A 22,821-nucleotide genomic window follows, 5' to 3' on the forward strand; every position below is an offset into this window, starting at 1 on the left:
TGAGAGGTATTGGTTCATACCCCTCATAGAGGTTTATTTTGAATTAGCTAAATTGTCCCAGTGAACACTGGAATTACAGTAACATAATAATTCTTCCTAAAGCCTAGAAAACTATTAGAAAGATCCTAGAAAGCAATAGAAAGGAGAAATACAAGTAAAGGAAGGTTGGATTCTAACACTAGTGCAACACTTTCCAAGCAACACTTTTTATTAAATGTTGCATATAAGTTCATCTTAATATCAATAGCAACACTATAAGGTGAAGCGTTGTATATTTCTATGTAATGTAACATTTTTAAAAAAAGTGTTGCATGGTAATTTCTTAAAAAGCAACATTTTATTAGAAACGTTACCGTGAAAAAATAGTTTTAGCGGGTGTTTTGGGCAAAATAAAAATCTAGGCGGGCTTTCAAAATTTTGTCATACGGTGTCCCACATAACCTCACTTTGGTAAAAAATCAAGATGCCCCACCTAACTACAACAAAAAGGCAAAAGGAAACAAAAAATTAAAAGAAAACTCTTCACTTCTCCAGAACCTTCATACACTACCATTTCCCAGGAACCCTAGTTTCCCTTCCAGTAATTTATCTCTTTTCACTATTCTTCAAATCACTGTGTTTCATCCTGTCGCAAGTTCTCTTTCAATTTCTCTGTTATCAAATCACTGAATTTCACTGGTTGAAGAAGCTATACGGATAGAGTTTCGTCTTCTCAAAGAATTTTCATCCTCACAATTGCTGGTGTTTAATTAAGCGCCTCTGAATTGAAGTTGCGAGACCCATTTCTCTTGATATTACTGGTAATTATTTTATAACTTTGATTTTACTGATACATTATATATGTTGGAAAATGTGAATTTTTGTTTCGGAAAAGCAATTTCCCTCGTACCTAAGAGAGAGAAAATAACAAGTGAAACGACGAACCTAATCTTGTTCCAAATGAAAATTGAATATCGAGATTAGAGAAAGATGTTTGTCTAGTGAAATTCTCTGCTTCTTTAGCTAATTAATCTCAATTGTATGCGGTTAAGACGCATTTTGGTAAGCATAAGTATAATTACACATTTTATCTTTTGCTAAGGTGGTCAACACTCAACAGGCAATTCTAGAAAGTGAATTTTGCTTAGGTTTTAACTGTCAATCCTAAAATTGAGTATCAGTTATTTGAGACAAAAGATTGATCTCTTGTCTGCTCCTGGATCCAACTACCAAACCCCAACTTATTCTTGGAACGCAAATATTTGTTACAGAAAAAAGTAGGATGATGAGTAAGAATATTGTTGAACATTCTAATTAAGACATCTATTACTTATAGATGAAACAATCTTTATAACTGAAATCGAACTTGTATTTAAAAGTCCCTAAAACTGATTAGAAGCGGTATAGGATGATTGTTTAATTTCTTAGCTTATGTATGTAGGTACAAAATGCTAATGGTCAATATGAAATAAATCATTTATACTTAGTATATTGTGTTGGCAAATTACTTATCATTACTGACATCATATTGTTATTTTTTTAATTCAAGCATGGATTAACTTTTCTATTACCTAGGAGAAAGAAAGAAAGTATAACCCGTCTAATTTGCCAAATTAGTTTATGTTGTACGTATTACTTGTGTATTAATTATTGTGAGCCATGAGTTAAACCCTATTATTACGAGTAGTAGAGACTGAGTGGTGAAGAATGGTAGTAAAGTATTGTCACCGAATAAGTACATGTGTCTTAACTTGACGCACAAATAAACCAACACAATCAAATTTTCATGACACAATGATAGGATTCCCGCTCTCCTGTTTTGACTCATTTTCTGGAGTAGAGGTGCCAATGATGCCGGTCGAGCTCACTTGAACTTGAAAACATATACACAATCTCAACTCGGCTTGAAAACTCGCGAGCTTGGAATTGTCAAGCTATACTCGAGCTCGAAACTCAATGTTAGTTTTACAGAGTTCCTCAAGAGGGGGGTGAATTGATATTTTACGTATTTATAAAATTTAAACTACAAGGAACAGAAATAGTAAAATATGCAAGCAAGATTTAGCGTGGAAAACTCTCTAGGCCCAATAGAGAGGAAAAAACCACGGCCCCTTTGGGGACTTAAACACTTTCACTAATTAGGCAAAACAACTTAGTTTCTTTACAAACCTAATCTACTCGGGCCACAATCTGCCAATCGCCTCTGATTGCAGATGACTAGGAACAACCCTCTTTGTTCCTTCCCTTATGGAAACAGTCCCTCAACTGTTCCAACTCTCTGATCTCTCGTGAGATCTTCTCTCTTGCTCAAGTAAGCCTGACTCAGGCTTAACATACAACAACTCAACACTTTAATCAAACGTATAAGAATTAATTAACTACTTAACATACGATATAAGACCAAGTAACAAATGCTGCTCTATATGGGAACAGGAACAGACTTCTTCAAAGATTAAGACTTTAAGGGTGATACCTGAAAGCTTCCGGTTGATGTAAATAAGTCTGATAAAAAGTTTCGCAAAGAACAAAGGTTGTATTTATACGAATCCAAGTGTTTAACCTAGATTCAAATCCAACCCAGTTTAGGACTCTTTTTAATAGATAGATTTTCGCAAATCTGACTTCAAACGCGTTTAGGAAAATCAATCTTTTCGTATTTTGAGAGTTATATGTTAACTCAAATTCAAGAGTATAATTTCAAACGGTTTTGTAAAATCAGTTTAAAACATTTGATGTTTATCTTTTTGTAAAAGTAAAACTGATTTATTTCGTTTCATGATATAACTAGGACTCTTCAAAATACTCTGTTCCCATACTAAGCATGTACTAAATTACATTGGTCTTATACCTTTTGACCCTTATAGAATTTGCTTGACTTGATCCTTGATTTAATCTTGCCACGTACTTTGAACTTAATTACTTCAAAGCTCCCTTGCTTGCTTCGGTTGTTGCATTTGTCCTTCTTTTAAATATTAACCTGTTCCTGACATTCTCCAAAACAAACTATTAGTAGAAGGTTAGCTTGTCATCATCAAAACCAGGAATCAACAATTTCCCCCTTTTTGATGATGACAACCTTACAACTTGATAGGAGTAAATAACTTAAGGAATGAGATATGTAACCTGACAATCCAGAGTCAAAAACTTAACCAGGAACAGATGAGTCGCTTAGGTGGTGAACCCAAGTATAAAAACAAATATAATGGAACACAAGTTGTCCTCTCAATATCTTCCCCCTTTGGAATCATCAAAAAGGGAGTAGGGAAAAACGCGGAACCAAAGGAGAAGAAGAAGAAGGAGGATATAGGAATCATATTACCCTAGCAAGCAGATAGTCATCATGCAGCTCAAGTCGGTCAACGATTTTGACCGCACCCCTGCAAGCAGAACAAGATAAACGCAACATATAGCACAATACAAGCAAAAATTCTACAAGTCAGAGTGGGGCAACTATCAGAACGTAGGAAAAGCGCACTAATGAGCATTAGTCATAAACTTGGCGCATCTAAAAACCAAACCAAAAAAAATTGTTTAAAGAGCCAGCAAAACAAAATAAAATGTTTGATGATCAGCAGATTATATGGGGTAGGATAAGCAAAGATTTTGTAGCAGGGTCAGGTTTGGGGAGATCCAGGAGCAGCATCCTCAGCATGTGTCACCTCCTCGACGATCATGTCAGCAAGACGTTCTGTCATGTCATTGAAGAACTCTGCCTGATCCTGCTGCATCTTGTGAATGAGCTCCTGCAAAGAAGTAACAGCTGACAACAGAACCACATTGTCCAGCTGCAGTTGATCCACTTTAGCCACCAAGAGCTGCACTGAACCGTCTGGTGAGGGAGCAGCAGATTGGGTTTCACCATCTTTGTCTGATTCTGAATCCTCGACCCTGTAGACCGGAGGAATTCCTTTGGAAGAGCTGGCTAGACGGCTACTGCGACGGATAGGCTGATAAGATGATGTGGTTGGAATGTTCTTGGGAGAGGAGGTGGCTTTGATTGGACTTGTCTCCTTTGGACATAGGTCAACAGGAACACCCTCTGTCTGACCCTCTGTCTCCTGGCAGGGAAATGGTGCCTCCTCTTCCGCATCTGACAGTTCATCTCCCTCATCAAGCTCTTCTTCTACCCCTTCTAAATCATCCTCCTCCTGTTGGGCTGTGTCTCCAACCAACAGCTTCCCAACGCAGACAACCCCATCAACAACACTCAGACTTACACCATGTAGACAGGCTTTGTTTAGAATGTGGGCTGGAGTATGTGGTTCAGATGTATATTTTGTGAGATCAACCCCCACTTTGCGCATGATAAAGGTCAAGAGGGAGCCGTATCCAATCATGTTGTTTTGAGAAATGCCGTGGGTTAGGTGAGCAATGAAGACCATGGGAAAGTTGATTTGGCGTTGAGACTCAAGAAGAAAGATGTAAATGAGGTCTAAACGACTAGCTAGGGCTCGTTTATCGTGACGCGGAACAAGTCCTCGACGTACCACATTGAATAAGACCTTCTGAAAGGGAGTGAGAAGAGATTGATTTAGGGCTTTTGGGTGTTTGCCCTGTCCCCCAAAATAAGAGTAGACGTCTTCCATGGTAGCACCCCCCAATTCAATTGGACCTTTCCCCTTATGGTAAACCTCCTCACCCAGCACATGAACCTTGAACCAATTCCCCAATTTTTCAGCATCAAAACTAAATGACTTCCCATTTACCTCCGACTGACAAACCCCCCCTTTGTTTGAAAAATTTGAACAGAATTCTCCCATAGCCTCAGGGTACATGCAAGCTTTTGAGCACACCTCAAACAGATATGTCCACCCCTGTGACTCAATAGATTCTAGTAACTCAACAAAACCAACTTCACGACACCAGCCAAAATCAATACTCAACCCAGGGAGCATGCGATCGGGGGGAAAATAATGAAATTTTGAGGATTCAAGTTTTACCTTTTTCTCCATTGGAAGGTTTGGTTCCCCCTGAGTTGGTGCAGCTACCTCTTTATGTAGAACGAGTTTCCTTTTTGTGGTCAGCTTGGCGGTGGACTTGGCGGCCGATGGTTTTGGCGTGGGTTGCTTTGGAGCCATGGATTCTGGGTATACTGTTTGGAGAGGGATAATTGTGATTATCGGTTCCGAAGGAGAGGAAGCGTTTTTAGGGTTTGGGAATTGAAGTTTGTAGAGAGTCATGATTATTTATAGGAGAGGTGGGTGGCGAGTGGATAATGAGAGAGAGAGGGGTTTTGAATTTTAAATTCTGGGGTTTGGCGAATGATCGACGAAGTTTATAGGGAGAATGATTTGGGAGCTGAAAGGTTTTGTTGGGAATTGATTTGTGGGAAGCGTGTTTGAGTGAACAAAAATGAATAGTAATGCATGCACCGTGTTCGTAAGATTCACCGAATCAAATTAATTGCTTTCCATTCATTTTTAGTATTCCCACTTAGACCTCGAATTGAATGCAAGTATTGGGAAAAAGTGCGATTACCTTAATAATGTGCAGACGTGGCTGTGGTAATGCACAGCTGGTTTTTGCAATCCGAACCTGGTTGTTAGTCCATTCAGAAAATATGGTGCATACAAAAAAAATAATTAAAAACAATTTTTTTTTTTTTTTTTTTCCTGATATTTTCCAGTGAGGTTAGAAAATTGTTAAGGACAACCGGTATTATTGTATTCGTATCATACCGAGTTCTAACCTGAGCTTGTCGTGTCTGTCCCTGTTAAGTGGTTTGGTCAAGATGTCAGCTACTTGATCTTCTGTGGGACAGAATTCAAGTTTGACTAGTTCCTTTTCCACATAATCTTTCAAAAAGTGATGTCGAATGTGAATGTGTTTGACCCTTGAGTGGTGCACTGGGTCTTTTGATATGCAAATTGCACTTGTGTTGTCGCATAGGATAGGAACACACTTTAATTTCATACCAAAATCTCTAAGTTGTTGTTTGATCCATAGCATTTGGGAACAGCATGAAGCCGCAGCTACATATTCAGCTTCTGTTGTGGATAATGCCACTGTGTTTTGTTTCTTTGAAGCCCAGGAGACTGCACATGCTCCTAGGAATTGAACCATTCCTGATGTGCTCTTTCTGTTTACTAGGTCACCTGCATAGTCAGCATCTGTATATCCTTTGAGATCAAAGTGATCATAGTTAGGGTACCATAGGCACAAATCGTCTGTTCCTTTTAGATATCTTAGAATTCTTTTGACAGCTGTAAGGTGAGATTCTTTTAGATTTGATTGGAAGCGGGCACAGACACCTACACTGAATGCAATGTCTGGTCTGCTTGCTGTAAGATAAAGTAGGGAGCCTATCATACCTCTGTACCTTGTTTGGTCTACACTCTTACCTTCTTGATCCTCATCCAGTCTCGTGGTTGTTCTCATTGGAGTGTGGTTGCTCTTAGCGGACTCCATTCCATATTTCTTGATGAGATCTTTTATGTATTTCTGTTGATGTATCATGATCCCTTGTTTCGTTTGCTTGATTTGGAGACCTAGGAAGAAGTTGAGTTCTCCCATCATGCTCATTTGAAATTCTTGCTGCATTAGGTCAGAGAATTCCTTGCATAGATCTTCGTTAGTTGCTCCAAATATAATATCATCAACAAAGATTTGAACAATTAGTATGTCTGTATTTCTTGACTTAAGGAACAGAGTTCTATCAACCTTACCTCGATTGAACTTATTGTCTAGCAAAAAGTGTGAGAGACGTTCATACCAGGCTCTTGGTGCTTGTTTCAGTCCATACAGTGCCTTATCTAGTTTGTAGACATGTGCGGGGTATTCTGGATCTTCAAAGCCTGGAGGTTGTTCCACATAGACTTCTTCCTTGAGATTTCCGTTTAGGAAGGCACATTTTACATCCATTTGATAGAGTTTGAATCCCATATATGATGCAAATGCTATTAGTATGCGTATTGCCTCCATTCTGGCAACTGGAGCAAAAGTTTCTTGAAAGTCTATTCCCTCTTGTTGGTTGTATCCCTTGACAACTAGTCTGGCCTTGTTCCTGGTAATCGTAGCATGCTCATCTTGTTTATTTCGAAATACCCACTTGAGACCTATTACTCGATTGTTCAATGGTATAGGCTCAAGATGCCATACTTTATTTCTTTCGAATTCATTAAGCTCCTCCTGCATAGCAATGATCCAATCAGAATCAGTTAGTGCTTCTTTGTAATTTTTAGGTTCAATCATGGATAAATAAGCATAGAAAGCACAAAAGTTTTTGAGTTGGGATCTGGTCGTGGTTCCACGTCCAAGATCACTGATTATTTGGTCAAGGGGGTGTGAGCTTTGATGTTTCCAAGGTCTGGGTTGGAAAGGTGTGTTTGTTTCCACAACCGACTGTTCAACTTGCTCATTTGTTTCTGCTTGATCTTCGGCCTGTGCTGGTTCCTCTTCAACTATGTTATTTTCAGAAGTTTCTTCGACTTGGGTTTGTTCTTCTGTTTGGGAACTTTTCCTTATCTCTTCGTCTTCTGTTTCTCTAGTGAGTCCTAGTTCGAAGTTTCCATCAGAAGTTGTACCTGAAACATAATTTTGGGAGTCAGTTTCATCAAATATAATATGTATACTTTCTTCCATGCACATGGTCCTTTTGTTGAATACTCTATACGCTTTGCTGTTTGAGGCATATCCTAGGAATATTGCTTCATCACTTCGTGCATCAAATTTTCCCAGTTGATCCTTTCCATTGTTGTGAACGAAACACTTGCAACCAAAGACTCTAAGATGGGTTATAGAGGGTTTTCTTCCTTTGTACAGTTCATATGGAGTTTTGTTTTTGATAGCTCTAATTAGCACTCGATTGAGTACATAGCATGCCGTATTTAGAGCTTCGGCCCAGAAACTTTTTGGAAGTCCACTAGCAATCAACATAGTCCTTGTCATGTCTTCAAGAGTTCGGTTCTTTCTTTCTACAACACCGTTTTGTTGAGGTGTTCTGGGAGCAGAGAAGTTGTGATCTATTCCTGAATCTTTACATAGATCATCAAATCTTTTATTTTGAAATTCTGTACCATGATCTGATCTGATGTGGACCAGCTTATGATTGCTTTGTCGTTGAACCTTTGTGGCGAAAGACAGAAATTCTTCAAACGTCTCTTCCTTGTTGGACAAGAAGATCACCCATGTGTATCATGAGAAGTCGTCTACAATTACGAGTACGTACTTCTTTCCGCTTCTGCTTTGTGTCCTCATTGGTCCACACAGATCCATGTGGATCAGCTCCAGTGGTCTTGTTGTGCTGATTACCCCTTTTGATTTAAAGGACGTTCTTACTTGCTTTCCTTTGATACAAGCATCACAGACTGATTGTTTTGCAAACTTTGTATTTGGGAGACCTGTGACTAAATTTTTCAATTTTAATTTGTTCATTAGAGAAAAACTAGCATGACCAAATCTTTTGTGCCATAACAAAGGGTCATCTTCAATAACACTGAGACAGGTTAGATTGGAGTGAGGGACCGAGTTGAGGTTAACCACATATGTGTTCCCTTTCCTCTGTCCCTCTAGGATCACTGTCTCTGTGTTACTATTGATGATTAGACATTTATTTGAGAAGAATTTTGCATAATTGCCTTTGTCACAGAATTGAGAAATACTTAATAAGCTATGACCTAGTCCCTCAACCAAAAACACATTATCGATGGAATGAGACTTTGACTTACCAACCTTACCAATGCCAATGATGTTACCTTTCTTATTGTCGCCAAAAGTCACAGTTCCACCTTCGTAGGTCGTGAGTGAGAGAAATCTATTTCTGTCTCCAGTCATGTGCTTGGAACAACCACTGTCTAGGTACCATGTGTTGTTCCCCCTCACTTCGACCTGCATGAAGTTTTTAGTTAGAGTTTTTAGGAACCCAGCATAGCTTGGGTTCCTTACTTGGAATCAAATCACTTTTCTTTACCCATTTAGTTTTGGTGAATTCGATGTTCTTTTCCAAGTACCTTTGGTTTTTAGGACAAGAAACTCTATAGTGACCGATTTGACCACAGAAGGTGCATACTATGTCACTGTATAAATCTACTCTGGTTTTTCTAGGATAATGCTTTTTGTGGTTAAAACCTAAACCTTCTGTGCGTTTGGTTCTAGCTTCTTCTATCCACTTTGGTGTTCCCTCTATTTTGTGTCTGGTCCTTTTAGTCAATTCACTTTCTAGATGGGTCTTTTCTTGGTGAATTTTCACTAGTTCTAACTGAGCTTTTTCTAGTTCTTCTTTATAGAGTTTCTTGGTTTTGGCTATTTTTAGGTCAATCATATCTTGTTTTAGCCAGGAGTTTTCATTGCGTAAGGCTTCACACATTTTTTTTATATGAAGGTTTTGATCAAAGAGTTTAAAGAAACGATTGTCAATATCTAAGTTTGAGTTTCTGGTCCATTCCAACTCCTCTGTGAGTTTATTGACAATGTCTTGGTGTTTTCTGTCTGAGTCTAGTTTTTCTTTTAGGAGATCCTCATAGTCACTAGTGAGACAAGAAAGTAAGTCAAACAGTTCTACTTTAGACATGGATTCAAGCCTACTTTTAATATGAACAAGACTTGCCTGGAATTTATCAGATTCTGAGTCGGATTCTTCATCTTCATGTTCAGCTACAAGACACAGGTGAGCAATTTCTTCGTTGGGTTGTTCTTGTTCCTCATCAGAAGAAGTATCTCCCCATGCAGCAATCATGGCTTTCCTTACCTCAGTTTTGGAAAAGGAGTTTCTGTTGTCTTTGAATCTATCTTTTGTTGTTTCCTTTCCCTTTCCTCGTTCTTGATCCCATAGAGGACATTCCCTAATGCGATGTTCCAAGTTTCCACACTTATGGCATCCGGTGTCAGTTTTAGGGAATTTTCTATTTGGTTTGCTTCTGTGTTCCACATCTTTGTAGTTCCTAAACATTCTTCTGAACCTCCTAGCAAACAGAGCTGTCTCTTCATCTTCTTCAAAGTCTTCATCATTTTCGGTTTTTAGAGCAAGAGCTCTATTTTTGGTGTTCTCTGAAGGTCGCGCGTTTAATTGAAGTTCATGAGTTAGGAGAGATCCAGCCAGTTGTTCCAGGTTAAACTTTGTGAAGTCTTTAGTTTCCTGGAGGGCTGTGACTTTAGCCATCCAGGGATCTTGTGGTAGACTTCTTAGAACCTTCCTGACTTGTTCCTCAGGAGTTATGATTTTGCCAAGAGAGTTTAGTTCATTGATAATGTTTGTGAAGCGAGTAATCATGTCTTGAATCGTTTCAGATGTCTTCATGGTGAACAGCTCGTATTGGTGCATTAAGAGATCAATCTTCGATCTTTTAACTTCGTTTGTTCCTTCATGAGTAACCTGGAGCAGATCCCAAATCTGCTTTGCGTTCTTGCAGCCCATAACTCTGTTGTGTTCATTTGGACCTAGTCCACAATGAAGGATTTTGACGGCCATGGCATTGAGTTCAAGCTTTTCATAATCGGCTTTGTCAAATTCATCAACAGGTTTGGGAACAGTTTCTCCAAGGGAGTTCAGCTTAGTGACTTGGAAGTCTCCAACTTCAATCACTCTCCATACTTGATAGTTTTCAGCCTTAATGAAAATCTCCATCCTGTTTCTCCAGTAGGAATAGTATTTGCCGCTAAACATTGGAGGTCTTTGTGTTGAGTATCCCTCTTCTAGTTTCTCCGTAGTGTTCATAGCTTCAGAATCGTTTTTCCCGTCAGCGTTACCTGCAGTTTAAAGGGTTCTGGCTCTGATACCAATTGTTAGTTTTACAGAGTTCCTCAAGAGGGGGGGTGAATTGATATTTTACGTATTTATAAAATTTAAACTACAAGGAACAGAAATAGTAAAATATGCAAGCAAGATTTAGCGTGGAAAACTCTCTAGGCCCAATAGAGAGGAAAAAACCACGGCCCCTTTGGGGACTTAAACACTTTCACTAATTAGGCAAAACAACTTAGTTTCTTTACAAACCTAATCTACTCGGGCCACAATCTGCCAATCGCCTCTGATTGCAGATGACTAGGAACAACCCTCTTTGTTCCTTCCCTTATGGAAACAGTCCCTCAACTGTTCCAACTCTCTGATCTCTCGTGAGATCTTCTCTCTTGCTCAAGTAAGCCTGACTCAGGCTTAACATACAACAACTCAACACTTTAATCAAACGTATAAGAATTAATTAACTACTTAACATACGATATAAGACCAAGTAACAAATACTGCTCTATATGGGAACAGGAACAGACTTCTTCAAAGATTAAGACTTTAAGGGTGATACCTGAAAGCTTCCGGTTGATGTAAATAAGTCTGATAAAAAGTTTCGCAAAGAACAAAGGTTGTATTTATACGAATCCAAGTGTTTAACCTAGATTCAAATCCAACCCAGTTTAGGACTCTTTTTAATAGATAGATTTTCGCAAATCTGACTTCAAACGCGTTTAGGAAAATCAATCTTTTCGTATTTTGAGAGTTATATGTTAACTCAAATTCAAGAGTATAATTTCAAACGGTTTTGTAAAATCAGTTTAAAACATTTGATGTTTATCTTTTTGTAAAAGTAAAACTGATTTATTTCGTTTCATGATATAACTAGGACTCTTCAAAATACTCTGTTCCCATACTAAGCATGTACTAAATTACATTGGTCTTATACCTTTTGACCCTTATAGAATTTGCTTGACTTGATCCTTGATTTAATCTTGCCACGTACTTTGAACTTAATTACTTCAAAGCTCCCTTGCTTGCTTCGGTTGTTGCATTTGTCCTTCTTTTAAATATTAACCTGTTCCTGACATTCTCCAAAACAAACTATTAGTAGAAGGTTAGCTTGTCATCATCAAAACCAGGAATCAACACTCAAGCTAAAGCTCGAACTCAAGCTCGAAAATGAGTGCTTTTTTTTGGTGTGAAAATCGTATTCAGTTTATATTAGAGGCTTGCTAACTTTATTTATTGTGTTTTTATTTTTATTTCAGTTAATCGAAACAAATTTAGAAACAAAAACCATTGTACATGGATTCTTTATGCAAAGGAAAGATACTTTAAAAGAATATGTTAAAGTTAGAAGATATCATTCTGATGATAGTATAACAACATTGGCGTGTAATACAAATACATACCTAACTGCAAACACTAAAAAATATTGTAGTACTACCTCTGTTTCAAAATGATCATACACTTTCCATTTTAGTCCGTTTTATAATGTTCTTTACACTTTGCTTTATTCTAATTTTGGGCACTGAAATTTACTACCTTACCTTTCTTACCCCACAATATTTACCATTTTCCACTCATTTTTTCTCTTATTTTTTTAATTTTTTTTCTTCTTATACTAACCACATTTTTACACATTTCACTTACTTTATCCATATATATTCAACCAAATTTTCTACTTATGTCTTAATATTTGTGTAAAAAGTAACCGTAATGATCTTTATGAAACAAAGGTAATAATAATTAAAGGCTAATTGCTAAAATTTCTAGAATTGTAAAACTCTTTTCCTAAGTTTAAATACAAGATTCTCCAACCAATTTGGAAATTCACGAGGAAGTTGGAGAATTATAGATACAGACCAGAAGTTAGAGATGTAAGAAAACAATGGGAGGTGGGAGACCCAAAACGGCTGCTCAAAGACACATTGAGGATATATTGTCTTATAATTGCTAGTGTATGGGGTTTTAGTGAAGTGGGGACTTAGGAAGCTATTGACGATCATTTTAATACATCGTATAGAGTAACTTATAAGTAAAAATTATTTTAAATTAATAATTTATAATAAAATATTAAAGAAAGAAGTTTGAGTTCCTCATGAGAGTTGAGAGTTGCTGGACTCGACTTGTTTATATTTCGAGTCTGAGATTAGTTGAGTAGAGTTTCATGTCGATCTCGAGTAGCTTGGGAGTTGTGTTGTTTTATAATCACCCCTATTATGGAGAATGCAAGAATAGAAGAACACCTAACTTTTCCAATAAGATGCGCATTGGAGTATATTTTTAGTTATAGTAGTGAGATTAACTATGGATTCTTTGACAGTTTGCAAATATATCAATTCTTGGCTAATAACTAGAAGTATCTCTGTTCTTTTCAAAATTTTATACTTTGAGTTATGTTCACTACAAAATCAACTTACACTTTGTGATGCTTTTTGTCGCCGTATATGTCAGCTAATTTGGTTCAACAACTTTGCCTTTGGCCACAAGTAGTATGACTTGTCTTTTTTAGTCTCACTCGATGTTTACTATACGTAGTAGTTTTTTGTTGGGGTAAATTGTTTTTTACCACCTAAAAAAATTGACAAATTGTTTTTTACCACCTAAAAAAATAAAAATTGTTTTTATCACCTAAAAGTAAAATAAAAATTGTCTTTTACCACCTTTTAACTATACAATGAATGAAAACGTTATGTGAATTAATGGGAAGTAAGGGAAAATTGTAGCTTATATACATGAAAATCGTGTGAGAAAGAAGGAAATAAAAAATAGTCGTTGAAATGGGATCGCATAATGTTTCCGTCCATATTTCCGGTTAAGAGGTGGTCAAAAACAATTTTTATTTTATTTTTAGGTGGTAAAAGACCATTTTTATTTTTTTAGGTGGTAAAAAAAAATTATCAATTTTTTTAGGTGGTAAAAAACAATTTACCCTTTTTTTTTTTACCATTTGACATTTTCTGGATCGAATTTAACTTTTTTCCTCTATTTTTGTTTCTTTTTTTTAATTAATTTTGTTGTTTGGAATTTTGAAATTTATTGATACTTTGTTGCAGATAAAGAGAGAAACCATATTTTACTTTGAAGCTTTTCAGACATTCCGATATTGTTAAAAATTTCAAGGTAAACGCCTACTCCCCAATAAACTCTCTTTTTTTAAACCTAAAACAAATCTAATATACATATATAAAAGAGGCATATTTGCTGAACTATTAGAGCGCCACCTAGGATTACCAATGGTTTCGGCCAATGAAAAATAAGATTTCTAATTTATTTTTGAATTAAAAAAATCGAGTGCCACGTAGATAATTAATTAGGTGCCACGTAGATATTTAAATTAATTAATTAATTACTAATATATACAATTCCATCCAAAATCAAACGCTCTAATAATTTAAACATATATCTAAAATAAAATTCATCCAAAAACAAACACTAATCTAAAATAAAATTCAATCCAAAATCAAACATTAATCCAATATTAGAGAGTCACGTAGGAAATCTAATGATTTCGGCCAATGAAAAATAAGACTTCAAAATTATTTTTGAATTAAAAAGTTGAATGCCACATAGATAAATAATTAGGTGCCACGTAAATATTTTTATTAAACAATTATTAATATTTCTTATATACAATTTCATCCAAAATCAAACACTGTAATAATTTTAAAAAAAAATCTACAATGAAATCCAATCCACAATAAAATAAAAAAAATCAATTTAATCTAATATATAAAATATAGCAGTTGATATATATAGGAATTTTATTTTAACGTAACAATTTAATAGAAACCGTGCATCGCACGGGCTAAAATCTAGTTAAATATATTGTAAGCTCCCCCCTCCCCATCCCGATTGATTTGCTATATTGTAGTCTAGGAGAATGAAAACTGCAAGTACATATCTTAATAAAATTGTTGAGTTTAACAGTTATTGCTTCTTTGTTTACTTGTTTTTTCACCTCTTTAGACCCATATGCATTCTCCTTTTTTGTTGATTGTGTTTTGTGGAATTCTTAAGATATCAAAACTTAAATAATGGAATTTCCCTCTTTAATTAGGTTCTTTTTATCTTGTCATACATAATGCTTATCTGTTCTACTATTTTCATCTCCATGTAATTTGTGAGTGCCTATTTCTATTATTATCTCCCTCCACTTGAATGTAATATTTACGTGTTACCAATTATAAACAACAAGCTCTGAGTCAAGTTTTTAGATAGGAAGTCATGGGCACGTTATCTTGAAATTTTCTCTTATATGATCTATGTATCTAGTTGGTGTTAATTATTTAAAGGTATTTTTTATTAATTTCAGAATATAAAAGAAATGGGGGAAGATAGAAGTTGTATGTATTTACCTAGACGTTTGCCTGAGTACGAAAATGGGGTTATTGAATTTCTCAATGCATCATTTTCTAAGGCAGCTACTGGGGGGCAAATACGACGTCCATGCAAGCGTTGTAAAAATCGTTATTGGTATAGAAGGAATGATGTTTATAATCATCTTAAAGGAGATGGGTTTGTTGATAATTACTATGTGTGGAATTTTCATGGAGAGGAGTCCTCAACAATGAAATATGTTGAAGATGAGTTGAACATGGTTGATGATTTTAATGAACTATTGCATGATAGATTTAGAAATGTTGTTCAAGAACCAAGTAGAGAACAAGGTCCAAATGATGATGCTAAAACGTTTTATAAGTTAATGGATGAAGGAAATCAAGAGTTGTATCCTGGGTGCAAGGGTTTTTCTATATTGTCATTTTTTATTAGGCTTTTTCTGTATAAGACACTTTATGGACTAAGTAATGTAGCAATTGATGGTCTCTTGCAATTCATAAAGGAGATCATTCCCGAAGCAAAAGTTCCTAATAATTTTAATGCAGCTAGAAAAACTGTTGGGGATTTGGGGTTTGGTTATAAAAAAAATACATGCTTGTCCAAATCATTGTATTCTTTATTGGAAAGAATATGAGCATCTTGATGAGTGTCCCGTTTGCCATACCTCTAAGTGGAAACCATGTGATGAGCAGGGAAACAATGTAGGGTCTTTAAAGAAAAAGACTCGTGTTCCAGCAAAGGTGTTGTGGCATTTTCCTTTAAAACCCAGGCTTCAAAGGCTATTTATGTGTTCTGAAACTGCAAAACACATGACATGGCATTTTGATGGGCGTCTTAAAGATGAAAAGCTAAGACATCCAGCCGATGGCAAAGCTTGGGAAGACTTTGATTCTTCGTACCCTCATTTTGCCAAAGAACATAGAAATGTGAGGTTGGGATTAGCCAGTGATGGATTTAATCCCTTCCGAACAATGAGCATCTCTCATAGTACATGGCCTGTGGTGCTAGTGAACTATAATTTGCCACCATGGATGTTTATGAAGCCAGAGTACTTTATGTTGTCATTGTTGATCCCCGGTCCTGATTCTCCTGGTAATAACATTGATATATATTTACAACCGTTGATCGAGGAGTTAAAAGAGTTATGGAGTGTTGGGTTAGAGACGTATGACAAATTTCGAAATGAGACATTTCAATTGCATGCATGTCTAATGTGGACTATTAGTGACTTTCCTGGATATTCAATGTTATCTGGATGGAAAACTAAGGGAAAATATGCATGTCCAATATGCAACTATGAAACTGATGGTGAGTATTTGCATGGTAGTCACAAAATGTGTTATATGCATCATCGTAGATCGTTAGATGAAACTCACCCATGGCGACATGATAAGAGATCATTCAATGGTAAAGTCGAAGAAAGGCTTTCTCCAAAACCCATGACTGGGCTAGAAGCCTTCAACGATTTATCAGGATTTGTGAATGTCTTTGGAAAGAATCAGAAGAAAAAAAATGATCCAAAGTCTCCTTGGAAAAAAATACCAATATTATTTGAATTGCCATACTGGAAATATAATGCATGTCCTCATAATTTAGATGTAATGCATATTGAAAAAAACATATGTGATAATTTGATTGGGACTATATTGGACATTCCTGGAAAGTCCAGAGATCATGCAAAGGCTAGACTTGACCTCTTGCATTTAGGCATAAAAGATGATCTCCAGCCCGAGCTTTCTGATGATGGAAAAATTGTATTTATACCAAAAGCATGTTATTCATTGACTGCAAAAGAAAAAGATACTTTTTTTCGTGTCTTAAAAGGAGTCAAGTTGCCATATGGGTGTTCCTCAAACATCGCTCGTTGTGTGAATTTGAAAGAAAGGAAAGTAGCAGGTTACAAAAGTCATGATGCTCATATTTTGTTGCATTACTTGCTTCAAGTTGCTGCCAGGAAAACACTTCCTAAGCATGTTGCTATACCTTTAATCAACTTGAGTGCATTTTTTTGAAAAGTGAATAGTAAGGTGGTTAAGCGCACTGACCTTGATAACTTGCAGTCTGAGATAATAACAGTATTGTGTGAGCTTGAAAGGATTTTCTTGCCTTGCTTCTTTGACATTATGGTACACTTACCTATTCACTTAGTGAAGCAAATCAAACTCGGAGGCCCTGTTCACAGACGAACCATGTATTTCATTGAAAGATATCTTTTTAAACTGAAATCTTATGTACGTAACAAGTGTCATCCAGAAGCATCTATTGCAGAAGGTTATTTGATAGAAGAGTGTTTGAATTACTGCTCTCTATATATGAGTGAAGAGGTCAAAACAAGGCTTAATAGACACTTAGATGTGATGTCAGAAGATGAAGAAATTGAATCAGAAAATGTTGTTTTTGTGAATGTTGGTCATCCCTTGGGGGGGAAGAAGAGAAGAAAGGGTACATTATTCACTTTGGATGCATCAAAAAGTGAACAAGCTCATCGATATGCGTTTTTTAATTCAGACAGTAAAGAAGTTGATCTGTTAATTTACTAGTCATTATTTTAAACAAATAAATTTAATTCTCTTTTTTTATTAACTAATGCAGAGAGCATCAGGTTTATATTAATAGTCAACGAAAAGGAAACAAATGGGCTCGTGCACAACATCATAGCCATGAGTTTGCTAATTGGTTGAGAGAAAAGACAATCAAGGAAAATGTTCCTGATCATATTTTCTGGTTAGCGAAGGGGCCTAGTCCTACTGCTAAAAGATACAAAGGATATTATGTCAATGGTTATAATTTTTACACCAAATCACGTGATGCTAGATGTAAGACACAAAATAGTGGAGTTATTCTTTCAGCTTCAACTCCTAGTTTTGCAAGCTCTAGAGATAAATATCCTATCATAGGAGAGGTGACCTATTATGGTGCAATATTAGAAATAATTGAACTTGATTATTGGTCCAAGTTCAAGGTTGTTTTGTTTAAGTGTGAGTGGTATCAAGTGGAAAAAGATAACAAGTGTGGGCTTACCTGTGTTAATGTAAATAAGTTTTGTTCTATGAATGATCCTTATGTCATGCCATCCCAAGTACATCAAGTCTTTTATATTCCAGATGGGGATGTACCTGGCCTGCATTATGTTATGAGCAAAGTTCCAAGAGATACATATGATTTTGATGATAGTGTAAATGATGTGAACTCTTTTTTGGCACAAGTTGATGACGAGGACATTAGTTGGGCTAGGGAAGACATACCTCCTACAATGGTTGATGCAAGTACAAATCTAGGTGATAACGTAGGTGGTAAAAGTGAAGATGATTCGGATTTTGATGACACTTTGTGGGACTGGATGCAAGCAGAGGAAGATTTCGAAATTTACAATGATGAATGATGCATTGATACAGTCAAGATTTGTTTGAGAACTTGTGAGATTTTTGTTCTAGTCGTTGCAACTTTGTTCAAACACTTCTAATCAAATTATGGTTTGTACTTATTGTTGTGTGACTTTTATGATATAATTTCATAATTTGTATAAAGTCATAAATTTTAAGTTTTATTTATATCGTGTGCTAACTATTTTTTGAACTATGTTCGTTGAATTATTCAGGTTATCGATGGGAAAAATAAGGAAAGAGCAATGTGGAGAATCCTGTAATGAGTATGAAAGAATGAGAATACTAAGAATTCAAGAGAACAGATTAAGGTTACAAAAGTCAGGTATAAAGGAAATTTGTAAGTCATTGACGAACCTTGTGGATAGCAAAAAAAAAGGGAGTGAGGAAAAAAGTAAGAAAGTGGCTTCTATTACGAAGAGAGATCCAGAGTACTGTCCATATGGTAATGATGAATCCAATGATGAAGAAGATACAAGTGTTGGAACTTTTCAAAAGGTTGTTCGCTTAGTTCCCTTCTCTTCTATTATTAATTATGATTAATATTTTTTTTCCTTGTGGTAATAATAATTATATACTACATTCAGATTACTCGAGGCAATGGTCGAGGGAGTAAATTACAATTTATTCCACCAGGGTCCATGAAGAATTTTGCTTCTAGTATAAAGCAACGAGATCGTAATATTCAGAACTTATTATCCAGAAGGATGCAAAATGACCAAGAAGGACAATTTATTAGAGAAAACGTTGCTAAAAAAAGACATGGACTTTAGCTGATGCCATTTTATAGAAAAAAGCAGCACAAAAAGAAGGTCAAGCAGTCCAACACATTGAAATGTAATCACAACTATCAAGACGGGAAAAATTAGGCGGTCAAGGTAAGTATAGCCTTTTATTTTTGAAGGTGGTTGCTGGTTAGTTACTACTAAATTAGGACTAGAAATGACTTGTTTATTACATAGATGCAGATCCTCATACTAGGCTTGGTGATCATGGAGAAGATTACATACTTGATGACATTCCTTATAACTATGAGGAAGATGAAAACGAGAATGAACAATTACTTGGATATGGTGATGAGTTCGTTGAGAGTGAAAATGAAAGTGAGAATGTGGGATTAGAGAGTAGAGATTTAGAGATGGAGGGTAAAGTACTATATCATATATTTATTTAAACATTTTAATTATCTTACTTGTGATTTCTATTATTTGGTAAATCATGAACTTGATTAAACGGAGTACATGTATATAATGTAGTGAATCCCGAAGAGAAAAAAAGAGGGCCCACAATGATGCATCACGTGCACACACGTCCATTTGAGAAACGGAAGGCTATTGTTTTAAATGATCTTGGACAACCCATTGGGCCAGTATCCGAGGACGATGACGTTGTTGGAGAATTTTCTCGTTTTTTAGGTACAATAGCTCGTGATAATTCATATGCTCCACTAACTTTTAAAACTTGGTCTAAAGTTCCTAACAAAGAAAAGATGTGGGAATATGTGTTGGTATGTACTTTTTTTAGTTTATTAATTCTTTTTTATTCAATTTTCTTTTATAAATTATGATTTATAGCTAAAAACTTACTCTTTTTCAAGATGAAATACATTGTACCTGTTGAAGGTAAGGACTGGGTATTGAAGACTATCAGAGACGCATGGAGGGTACATAAATGCAGAATTAAGAAAAAACATTACTATAGGTGGAAGAATGACAAAGAAAGGTGGAAACATCGACCTAAGCAAATTCCTGACAATGAGTTCTTGAAATTATTGGTTATGTGGAAAAATAAAAATGAGCAGGTGATTTTAAATTTATATGTGCTACGCTAAATGTTAGCAGATGCATTTCCATCCTTCTCATTTTATGAAACTTTTGAATATATCCCTAGCCTCACTGTATATATGTAGTTTGTTAATATTTATAGTATATTACTTACTAAATCTTTACTTAAATGGCTCTGTAGTTACGGTGTTTGCGTAATAAGGAACGTCGTTTGTCTCAAAAGAACATGCATACAGCTGGTCCAAAAGGCTTTGCGAGGATACGTGAAGAAATGGTAAAGTTAATTATAGCATATTCGATTGTTCTTTTGTGGTTTGGGATGTTTAGTTTTAAATGTTAATGCAAATGTTTCAAATGATTAGCCGAAGGGAAGTAATTGAACCTGGTGTTTAATGCTCCTTTTGGCCATTTGTGTTAATTGAATATCTCTTCATATTTGATTCATTTATCTTCTCTTGTATAATGTATTGCATGTCTTTTTGCTTTTATTATCTATTTAGAGAAATGAACATCCAAACAAAGAGCTTCCATCCCTAGCTGAAGTGTTTGAACGTACTCGCAAAAGAAAAGAGGGAAAAGTGTATAAAGATTCATATGATGATACATCAAAAAAGATTGTAAGTTAAAATATATTGCAATTATGTTAATCAATAGCTAGTGTATATAGAAGAAGCATATTAACTAAAAATGTGGGTGATTTTTATAAACAACTACAGGAAGCAATGAAAAATTATGTTCCTCCCAACGATGGAAGTGGACCTACTGATGCATTTTTGGATACCATGGGTAAGGAGTATGATGGACGTTGAGAATATATGGCAGGGGTGGGACCAATAAAAAGTTAAAGGAGGCATATCGTAGTGACACGTCATATGTAGTGGATGGGGAATTCATGAAATCACTTAAATCTAGAGTTGTTGAAGATGTTCAGGAAGATCTGGAAAATGAGATGACAAAGTTAAATGATATGCGAAAAGATCTAGAAGAAGAGAATTTAAGAAAAAAAGCGGAGCTCGAAGACATACAAAGAGAGATTGATAGACAAAGGGACACCTTATTTGAAGAAGTGATGCGAAAGATTATAGGAAGGCTTCCTCCAGATATAGCTAGACAATATTTGTCATGACTCATGAGGTATGCATATCTTCCGTGACTCTTTACAATGTGGTTTTTTGTATAATCATGACATAATGTTATGTGAAGTTTTGAGTTGCTCCTTTTTTCCATTAATCAATAAAAGAGGTCAAATGTTGTGTTTTTTAATTATGTCCATTTTTTATGGAGCCAAAGTTTCATTTGTTCTTTTGGCTGTGGAATGTAATAGACTAAATAAAAATGGGTTTTAAAACCTCTTCGCTTCCCTTCCATGAAGTAGAAGATGGTCGTCTCGTTGTCGTCCCGTTATCGCTTTTGGTTTAATTGGAAACCTCTTTGGCAGGGGTAAGGTTGCGTACACCCGACTCCCCCTTACCCCGCTTCTTGTGGGAGCCTCTTTGAATCAATGGGGTAATGATAATGATGATAATGATGTTGTGTTTTTTAATGTGTGATGTTAATGATATTTTTTTTTTGACAGAACCTTATATCATCCCTTTTTATGACTCTTGTTATTGCATTTTTGTTGCGGATATTATGACGAATGACTCATTTTGTGTAAGTTCAACAATCATTGAGATATAAAGAAGTAGTCATTTCGTGGTTGCAACCACCTTTTAGTTGGAGTATTGTTTATGTATGCTTATGTTATGATGTATATGTCTTATGCACGCTTTGTGTGTGGCCGGTCACCCTTGTGATATTAAATTTTTTTTGTTTATGTTCACCACATTATAACATTAGAGGCTATATTTTGTTGTTAAGTGTTAGAATTATAATTAAATTATTTCGTGTCAAGAGACAATTTATATATCACCTTTTATTTATTTCTCAAGGTGGTTTGATGGTTTTTATCATGTTCTTGACGAACTCTGTACTTTTTTTCCCATCGACTTTGACATTAATTAAATATTTTATTTTCATCTAATAGGTATTTGGATGCAATATAATGTGGAATGGATGGCATGCTTGTTTCAATGGATAACATATCAATGCGTCATTTTTTCCCATCGACATTTTGTAAATACTTTTTGCATCTTCAAGTTGAAAATAGTGTAGTTTGTAGCTTTGTGTTTCCGGTCCGGGAGAGATTTGTTTATGAGCCCGTTATTCTTAACATTCTAGCGGTGGAATGTTCGATATGGTAGAGGGAAATTATGCCATAGTTGTCCCTAATGTTGTTTGGTACTAAACGAATGCTTTGAGAAGTCAATTAAGTTTTAAACATAGCAGGTGAATATTTAATCTTAATTGTATTGTAATGTTCTCAACCACGTATCTTACATGGGGAGGGTCAAGACCCCATCCCCAATTAGATCTTATATGGCATTCTTTAGGTGTCAACACTGTTGGATAAGATGGCCTTTTCCCTGATGATACTCACAATATGCCTTAGGGGTCCCAAAACCTACCCTTAATACAAGGATCCGGGGTGGGACCTATGGGAAACAATATCTCTTGAGCTGTGAGTTTAGTAAAAAAATTGGTGTATGACTCACTTATCTTAGAGAATTTTCTATTCTTCACCCATCTACAAAGGCCCTTTGATTGACAAGAAAGTTCATTGGTTGTC

The 22,821-nt window shown here is 35.8% G+C and overlaps 2 protein-coding genes across 10 annotated transcripts; one reads left to right on the forward strand and one right to left on the reverse strand.

Annotated features, from left to right (window-relative positions):
* Positions 1–488: 488 nt before the first annotated feature.
* On the forward strand, positions 489–22,499 carry LOC110785987 (uncharacterized). Of its 9 annotated transcripts, none has more exons than XR_008932763.1 (12): positions 506–800; positions 13,702–13,768; positions 17,579–18,459; positions 18,585–18,867; positions 18,957–19,247; positions 19,332–19,514; positions 19,626–19,876; positions 19,967–20,170; positions 20,335–20,427; positions 20,654–20,770; positions 20,870–21,287; positions 22,180–22,499. XR_008932763.1 is itself a non-coding variant. In XM_056843508.1 (10 exons), the coding sequence occupies exons 5-10, from the start codon at positions 19,508–19,510 to the stop codon at positions 20,960–20,962; spliced, it is 765 nt and encodes a 254-aa protein (XP_056699486.1). In that variant the 5' UTR covers positions 506–800; positions 13,702–13,768; positions 18,585–18,867; positions 18,957–19,247; positions 19,332–19,507; the 3' UTR covers positions 20,963–21,858. The 9 variants fall into 9 exon arrangements, 3 of the variants coding, with proteins under 3 accessions (XP_056699485.1, XP_056699487.1, XP_056699486.1); XR_008932762.1 differs by having other exon boundaries at positions 17,579–18,402; XR_008932764.1 differs by having other exon boundaries at positions 18,193–18,402.
* Positions 8,796–10,630, reverse strand: LOC110785970 (uncharacterized). Its single transcript, XM_056842173.1, has 3 exons — positions 10,334–10,630; positions 8,928–10,288; positions 8,796–8,805 (listed from the first exon to the last, which is right to left on the reverse strand). Exons 1-3 carry the CDS (start codon positions 10,628–10,630, stop codon positions 8,796–8,798), a joined length of 1,668 nt encoding a protein of 555 aa, XP_056698151.1.
* Positions 22,500–22,821: the final 322 nt, after the last annotated feature.

This window comes from Spinacia oleracea, chromosome 4 (assembly GCF_020520425.1).
Source record: "Spinacia oleracea cultivar Varoflay chromosome 4, BTI_SOV_V1, whole genome shotgun sequence".
Taxonomy (NCBI): Eukaryota; Viridiplantae; Streptophyta; class Magnoliopsida; order Caryophyllales; family Amaranthaceae; genus Spinacia; species Spinacia oleracea.